At 40.4% G+C, this 8,920-nt stretch overlaps 1 protein-coding gene across 2 annotated transcripts in view; it reads left to right on the forward strand.

Annotated features, from left to right (window-relative positions):
• Positions 1-1,698, forward strand: part of tspan4a (tetraspanin 4a) — a 180,753-nt gene extending 179,055 nt beyond the window's left edge. For both annotated transcript variants that reach the window (XM_085357304.1, XM_085357296.1), the window contains one exon: positions 1,298-1,698. In XM_085357304.1, coding sequence (XP_085213430.1) covers positions 1,298-1,366 — 69 coding nt within the window. In that variant the 3' untranslated portion in view covers positions 1,367-1,698. The remainder of the gene's footprint in view (positions 1-1,297) is intronic.
• The last annotated feature ends 7,222 nt before the right edge of the window (positions 1,699-8,920 follow it).

Below are 8,920 nucleotides of genomic sequence, written 5' to 3' on the forward strand. Positions count from 1 at the left end.
TGAAATATCTTAGAATGGCATGCAGTGTGTCCTTTATAATTAATCCTAAATGAATAGTAAAAAATCCAGCAAAAACCTGACACATAGCTGACACTGGACTTTCAACTAAGCTGTTCTCTGAAGCATTTCAGCCAGTAGTGTTGATGATCTCTTCAAAACTGAATTCTGATTGCAGATAAGTACTGTTAGATTTTCATTCACTGTGCAATACCATCTGGCAGCAGCTTCATTTTTCAGTATGACAATGATCCCAAACACACTGCCATCACAATAAAAGCATAGCTGGATAGAAAAACACAGTGGAACACTATCAGTCATGGATTGGCCTCCCAGAGCTCGACACTCGAGATTATTGAAGGAGTGTGGGATTGTGTTGAAAAAGAACTGAACAAAAAGTCAACCAACATCCTGAAGACTACTTAAAGAAATGACAAAACTTGACTAAGAGAGCTCAGACTGTGTTGAAGAATAAAAGTGATCATTTTTAATTTAATTCAATTGTATTTATACAGCACCAAATCATAACAACAGTCGCCTCAAGGCACTTTATACAATAATATAACAGAGAAAACCCCAACAATCATGTGACCCCCTATGAGCAAGCACTTTGGCGACAGTGGGAAGGAAAAACTCGCCTTTAACAGGAAGAAACCTCCAGCAGAACCAGGCTCAGGGAGGGGCGGCCACTGGACGTGACCGGTTGGGGTGAGGGGAGGAAGACAGCACAAAAGACATGCTGTGGAAGCGAGCCAGAGATTAATAATAAGTAATGATTAAATGTAGAGAGGTGTAAAAGCACACAGTGAGTGGAAAAGGTGCCTGAATAAGCATATTATAACCGATATGTGATATTGACTTTCAACCTCTGTTTTTGTCTTACTTAAAAAAGATAAAGCAGAATATTTAGCCAACATATCTTACACTTATTTGAGTGTTGGGACTGTCTCCTTATCATTATCAGAGATACACTTCCTCTTCTTTCAGCTGCTCGCCACAGCGAATCATCACATCTGCCTCCTCAGTCTATTACTAGCATCCTTCTCTGTCACAGGAACCCTCTAGGTGATCTGTGATCGTTCTCTCTTCCCTAGCAGCTCTGTCTTCACCATCCTTTGTCCAATAAGTTAAGTTAGCTACACTAAGAGTTCGCTGTAACAGTGGGAGAATATCTTTTTGTCATGTATGGTTGAGCAGGTACACAGCGATCCAAAAAGTGAGATGAAAAGTTCCTTTTATATTTCACTCCCAGATCTCTGAACCCTTTAATGGCCGGCCTGTTTTTGTTGTGTTTGTGCAGATCCTGGGTCTGGTCTTCTCCATGACAATGTTCTGTCAGGCAGTGAAAGTGGAGACCTTCTACGCCTAGCGATCGACCCTTCCCTTCCACCCTTTGGCGCACTTGGATTGTTATTCATCAGAGAGGAACGGCCATAGACCCACCCTGTTCTCCTCGTTCCTCTCTCCCTGCCTCTCCACCTGCTCCCCCTTCCCCCTCTTCTTTCCAGCGGTTGTCCTCTCTGTGACATTCGCTCTTGGATGTCACCGGTCAGTTTTCTTGCTAACTATCAACAAGCACAGTGTCAGTGTAATACCTGAGTTCCTATGGTTTGCTCTGTGTCGAAAGCTAATTTCTGTGATACATTTTATGAAACAGTATTACGAACATGTATAAAAAAGAAAACAAAACAAAATCCAGTGTAGCCCCTTTTTTAAAATCTGTGTTTCGGTTTTAAATTATTTTATGGTTTGTATGTGTTTTCAAAACGAGAGCTACAGTTGAGCAGTGTGCACTGTGTAAAGTGCTTTAAGTGCATGTCTCCTGCAATGATGTGTATTAAATGTTTTGGCTCAACCTTATCTTGTCATTCCTTAACAGAAAACACCATTCTGGTTTAATGTGTAGTCATGCTTTTTTCTGCCTGGTATCCTGGATACTAAACATGAGCAATAATGGATAAAAGGGAAAAAATGCCACGTAAAATTGTTAATTTGGCCTCTCTGCCACGGCACACTGCAGTCATTAAAACATTTTGTAGCACCTAACTAATCAGGCATTAATTAGATACTTTAATGAAACCTGTGACCAAGTCTGAAGCTTGTGACTTTTTTATTTTTTTATTGGCTGGAGTTTTTCATGAGACACGGGAATAAAAGGAGGAATTTAAATGAACAGTACAGTAGAAGGAGCCTTGAGACTGCCCTGGGGCAATTTCCCTTCCAGCACCAATCAACGCACCAATGACAAAGACTCATCTTTAAAGTCTCCTCTCGCCCTTTTATGACTCCCTAAGTTCCTTTTTTCTCCTCACCTTGGACCGTCGACTATAATACAAGAAATACACCGAGTGTGTACACCAGAGACAACCTTTGATTAAATAACCCCAAAGGGGGAAAACGCTTTAAGACTTGTTTTCATCTGTAATTTAAAGTGCTGCAGGTGCTGGAAGTCTTTTTTGCTTTCATTGTGATTTCTGGTCCATTGCTTCTTTTTATTTTCTTTAATTACAAAGTCATGACCTCAAAGGGCAAAAGTTCTAACATTATCAAATATGTGGAAATAGCCCTCCTGAAATCAACCCAAGAAATTACAGTCAGCAGCTAGGTAGAGCTACAGGCCTCATTACTGTTTTCATATGAATCCAAATGGACCATTTTCAGACATATACACAAGTGTTTCTTTTACCATATATGTACAGGATTATGGGAATGTTGGAAATAGGAAATGCAATAAACTGACAGAGCCTTTAACGATTCTGGAGATATCTTCAAAACAGCTTTTAGTGTTAAACCACTTTCCCACCAGAGAGTTGCAGATAATGGTTGCACCTGAGAGGCATAAACGGGCACTATTTTACAGAGAGGAAGAAGCTGAACTTAAAGATAGCATTAAGGCTCTGAGAAGAAATAAAATCTTTAAGTAATACGGCGACAAAAATGTATATTGTGGACCTTTTAATGCATGTCAGAACTGGGTGTCCTGTCATGGCTCGCTTTTCATTCTTCCATTTGCATCCATGTAATGGACCTGAGCGTGCATTACTTGCCCCAAGTTCACATAAATGGCATGTAAATACTACAATTCTTGCTATTTTACCAATTGATATGAATGTACAGCAATATTCACTGATTACTGATATATATATATACCGGCCAATCACATGGCAGCAATAAATTTAGGCATGCAGACAGGGTCAAGGTGACCTGCTGAAATTCAAAGTGATCATCAGAATGGGGAAAGGGTGATTTAAGTGACTTTGAACGTGGCATGGTCCTTGGTGCTAGATGCTGCTGATATACGGGGATTTTTCCGGCACAGCATTCTCTGGAGTTTAGAGAGATGGTCTGAAAAAGAGAAAATATCCAGTGAAAGGCAGTCGTCTGGGCAAAAATGCCTTGTTGATGTCAGAGGAGAAAAGCGAGACTGCTTCCAGCTCATAAAGAAGCTAAACTAACTCAAATTATAACCAAGGTATGGAGAATAGCATCTCTGAATGCAGAAAACAGAACATTGAAGCAGCTTGGCTACAGCAGCAAAGGACCACCCCAAGTCCCACTCCTGGCAGCTAAGAACAGAACAATCTCCTATTGGACAATAGGAGGGTGGACAGAAAAATGTTGCCTGGTACGAATTTTAGTCTAAACAACATGAAAGCAGGAATACATGCTGCTTTGTATCCACAATCCAGGCTGCTGTTGGTGTATTGGTGGTGGGGATATTTCCTTTAGCACACTTTGGGCCCAGGTTAGTAACTGAGCAGTGTTTAAACACCAAAGACTAAATCTCATTGCTGCACGTGGCCAGACCTTTAGGACCACAGTGTACCATCTTCTGGTGGCTACTTCCAGCAGGATAACGTATCATGATACAAAGCTCACATCACTTCAGACTGGTGAGGATTGTTTCCGGCCTCTTGTGGAATAGATGCCACAAAGCATATAGACAGTTCTGAAAGCAAAGATGGGGTTTTACACATTATTAGCTAGGATATCACTGAGTGATCCCTCCTCACTTTGAAGCCTCAAGATTAGCATTTTTGCCATCACCACATTTGACTTTTGGACCCAATATCTGGGCAAGAGTGATAAGCACCATATTAGAGGTTCAGTTCAATGTCTCTAATTAGGGGAGATGAGCCCTAAGACATAATCCTGACTTTCTGTTCTAACAAAATCCCCATTGCTAGTCATTATGAAGAAGAAAATTAGCCACAGAGACCAAAATTATCTCTGTAGCATGCTGTAACAGCATGCAAGTCTATGATGACTGACTCACTTGCTTTTGGAGTCAGCCTCTAGTGGCCATTAGAGGAACTGCAGCTTTTGTTTTTCCAGCCCTGGAGGTTGCTGCTTGCTTTTCACACATAAATAGTGCATGAGAACTATGTCAAAAGTATGCACTCCAGTAGCGGTGTTGGATCCCAGCATGCAATGTGTGAAAGACAGGAAACACGATGGAACAATCACAAGTCAATCCCATGGCCCACATAGAGACAGAAGCAGCTTTCACTCACACATTCACACATTTATTATTCATGTGGTATATCCCTGTTAAACTGAAGCATTTTCAAGTAAATCTCATACAAAGCACACTTTCAACAAGCACTTCCATTTTTCTAGAACATGTAATTGAACTTAACTATCCAGCAAGGACACCGATAATACTGACAGGATGTCAAAGACACGCAAATGTGACATTTCAATAAGAAATTTAATACATATGAGAATACAAGGAGACTCAGAATGGTGTCAGCACACAGCGGTTCGGGATTCTGTGTTATGTAAGAGTAAAGTTTGAAAATTTTGCGGTTTTGGAAACAGTGGACCACAGTAAGATCTCATATCTTGGGCTTGTATTTGAGTTTGTTTGTTTTTTTGTGTGTTAGGATGCCGGGGTCGTTGACCCAGTGTTTTGAGTTTATTATATCATTTATCATTTCTAGTCTTTGGTTTCTTTGTTAGAGTTCTATCTTATGGTTTATGTCTCTGTGTCTGCCCTGGTCCCACATCTCTGTTCCCTCTGTTGCAGTGCCTGCCTGTGAGTCTATGTCTGTAAGTTCAGTCTGTGTTATGTTTCCTGTTTTACTTTGAAAGTCCTTGTCTCATGTAAATGCTTCTGGTTGTGCTTCCTTTGTCTCGTTAGGCCTGATTTGCTCCAGTTGTGTTTCCCTCCTGTTACCCATTCCCCGATTACTCCTCTGTGTATTTAAGCCCTGTGTTTCAGTTTGCCTGTGTTGTGATCTACCGTTTACGATGCTGTGTGTTCTGTCTGTTTGCCTGAGTTTGGTTTTTGGAGTCTCAGTTTTGTTACATTTTTTGAGTTCAGCATTAAAGCTGTTTTGAGTTCACGTCTGTCTCCGGAGTCTGCACTTTGGGTCCTTTTCCTGCTTGCACACAGCCGCTCCTTAACATTTTGCCTGACTTGCTCTTACAAGAACGAAGATGTTGTTAAATTGGTTAGACATGTGTGGGAATTTCCTCAGCTCACTAATATCAAAACAAATATCCCTAGATTTTTTACATATTGATTTCAGCTTTGTCAGTTATAAACATTGGACCTTTATTACCTTGTTTTTGTAGGTTTTATTGGACCAACAATGAATGCAAACAGTACATGAAAATTATAGTCCTCGGTCCTTCGGTGAAAGAAAGCAGCCACGGCTGAAACCTTATTTCAACAAACAATTTGGATATTAAAATTCCCGCTCCCTGCCTGTAATGGCTCAGAACCTGCAATTATACAGAAAATAGAAAATATTCTAACCCCGGTGGCGATCATTATCCTCAAACCGCAACGAAAAAGAAAAGACAGTGTGTTGGTAAAGTGTAAAAGCAAGGTTCATGCTGAGCTAGGTTTAAATTCCAAAAACTAAATCTTTAAAACTTTAAACAAAATAAATCAGGGGATAGACAGCCCTTTTTTGAGGTTTCAGTTGGAAAAAACACACAAAAATAAATGAAAAATGACTACAAATTCACGTCAGAGGATCAGACGAGGGACATGTGATCAAAAAGACAGAAAACACTTGTTTTTTTTACTGTGTGTGTGTGTCTCTTTCACTTTCTTGCACCTGTGTAGTAGAGTCAAGGGTTTTTGTGAAGCCCATTGTGTCACATTCTGTCCACGGTCAGACTGCAATAGTCTGGATACAAAGAAAGTGACAAATCAGCAGCTGCAAAAAGCCCACAGGTGTGTGTAGCAATGCTAAAACAAGCGTGGTGCGACGTGCCAGTTCCATTAGCAGAGAAATGTGGTTGCTTTCAACACAGCAAGCCTTCTCCAAACCCCAATGCCTCTTCACCTCCTCGTCCCTCTGTTTCCTCACAAATTCACCTCAGTATTTTAGCACTTCTGCCCCCCCCCCAAACCTTCACATGCATTATTCACGCTCATGTTCGTGGACTTTCTCCCATCTTGTGCTTGATCAATAAAACATACCTGTGTGCTTGCTCCCTACACCCCTCAATCCTCTTGTCTCGCTCCCAGAGCGAAATCCTTGAGTCCCCGCTGAGGTGATAAAACAGGATGGCCTTTTCAAAGTGGGAGAAAATGACTACAATCCAGGCCATCTCTCACCAGCGTGAGTTGCGTCTCTAATTTGGTTAGCAAAAGGAAGTCCTTGTATTTGTCACACACTTAGAGAAACCAACCTTTTGTCATGTTCCTGGGTCTGTTGACCCAGCGTTTTAAGTTTTAGTTTATTTGCATTTTGTTTATGTTTAAGTTCATTAGATTAGCAAAGTTCATTTGGTTATTCGACTCCTTGTGTTTTCTTCCCCTGTATTTAAGTTTCCCTCACCCTTTGTGTTTCATGCTGTGTGTCTTATGTTATCAGGTTTGTATTATGTCTGTCTCGTGTTTCCTGTTTTATTTTGAAGGAGTCGTGTGTTCTTTGTTCATTGTATGTAGTTTCACTTCCCTTGTCCTGTCATTAGGCTCATGTCAGTCAGCTGTTCCTCCATGTGTTCCCATTTCCCCTAATCACCTCCTGTGTATTTAGGTCCTCTGTTTTCAGTGTGTCATTGTCAGGTCGTCAGTTGTCCACGCCATGCTTCCAAGTTTCATGTCAAGGTTGTTCTTGTTGTTTGTTTAGTTCTCCCAGTTTAGGTTAATGTTAGTTTTACTTCAGTTTGCCTTGCCCTTTGATTGTACCTTTTTTACCAGCCATATTAAACAGCTTGCTTTTTGTTAACATTCAAGTTTTGTTCCCTGTTCCTTGGAGTCTGTATTTTGGGTCCACTCTTCACAATACATACAGTCTCCCTCCGCCAGACTCTGACACCTTTATCTAAGTTTCCTCCAAGAAAGAGGAGGCACAATCCAAAATATTCTATCACCAGAGAACAAAGTAAGATAAATGAAGTTTAACTTCAGGCTGTTAAATTCTTAGAAATGCAAATCCAAAACAGACTAATATGATGCAGCACAGGGTGTCTTTTGTCCCCTCACTCCCAATGGCAGCAGATGGCTGCAGATGGAGGTTTCTTCCTGTTAAAAGGGAGTTTTTCCTTCCCATTGTGACCAAGTGCAAGACTGTTGGGGTTTTCTCTGTACTATTGAATGTTTTTGCCTAAAATGGCTCAGAACCTCCAACCATACAGAAACTAGAAAGTATTCTAACCTTGGTGGTGATCATTATCCTCAAACTGCAAAGAAAAAGAAAACTGACAGAGTGAAAAACTAAAGCTTTAAAAATTAATAATTAAATAAAACAAGCGTTTTTTGTTTTAGGGTTTGTTTTGTTTGTTTTTAAGAATATAGTGCACGTTGAGGCAACTCTTGTTCTGCTCTGGTGCTATATAAATAAAACTGAATTGAATTAAATGTTCTGCGTGCCAGATGTTAAAATGTGTTGCATCAAAGTGTTAAAAAAAAAAAAAAAACCTCCACGATTACGTGATTTGATTAGGATCCTCTGTATCTCACATCGGCATTCATTCACCCAAACATTACACCTACATATGATCTTGCTCCAAAACCATAAGAAATAACCTGCTGCTGCATCATCCTCCACTCCTCTGGGAGGCTCTCCATTTGCTTTTCTATTTTAGAATCTGGCTGCAGGGGGAGATGCTACTTCTGGCCCAATCATGGCCCACTTTCACTCGCTGGCTCACAGCTGATGTTCCAGTTCATCCACATTCCTACAGGGGATGATAATAGTAAGATAATCGAGCAGTAATTAGGTAACACTTAGCGTCAACTCACTGTGATGTATTACTTGACTCTGGGGTACAAAAGTGATGTTGAGGCACCGACTAATGAAAAAAAAAAGTCATTATTATATAATTTCTGTGCCAGTTCATGATTCATGAAGAAAGTGGTGAGTTTGATGAGTCACAGATATTTATGAATAAATCAGAACCTCCTCATTTTTTAATACTGCTCTCTGATCGCTGATTTTTATTTACACATCTTTGCTAGAAATTCAGCGACTACTTACTAACATTTATTATTGATGCTAACTCGTCTAGTGTATTTGTGTGTGTGTGTGTTATCATTTTAAAGTGCTTCTCGCTGTCTGTGATGTTGCCTGCCTCACATTTGAGCCTCATACCTGCCAGACATTTCCACTTCACTATGACAGCAGTCCAAGTTGGCCAGGGTGCTTAGACCTTTTTTTTCCCCCACAGCAGCATCTCATCACAGCAAAAGCACAGGTGTAACTGATAATATTAAAAATGACTGCATTTCATTTCATTGAGCCTGTTCCAGCGTCTTAGTATTGTGTATGCTGGCTCTGTGTCACAGCTCTCCGAGACACTCGATGGAACTGATCCACCATGAATGAAATTTGTTCACCTGTGCTTTCCCAGCTGGCCCAATTGAAAATAGCTGTCATGGAAAAGAAAAAGGCGAATATAACAAATTTAACTGATTCACTGGAAAGACGGCACTTATAATAGTATTTCATTGAAAATT

Source organism: Diplotaxodon limnothrissa, linkage group LG1 (assembly GCF_057381915.1).
Source record: "Diplotaxodon limnothrissa isolate DT_005_m linkage group LG1, D_limnothrissa_male_GT1.1, whole genome shotgun sequence".
Taxonomy (NCBI): Eukaryota; Metazoa; Chordata; class Actinopteri; order Cichliformes; family Cichlidae; genus Diplotaxodon; species Diplotaxodon limnothrissa.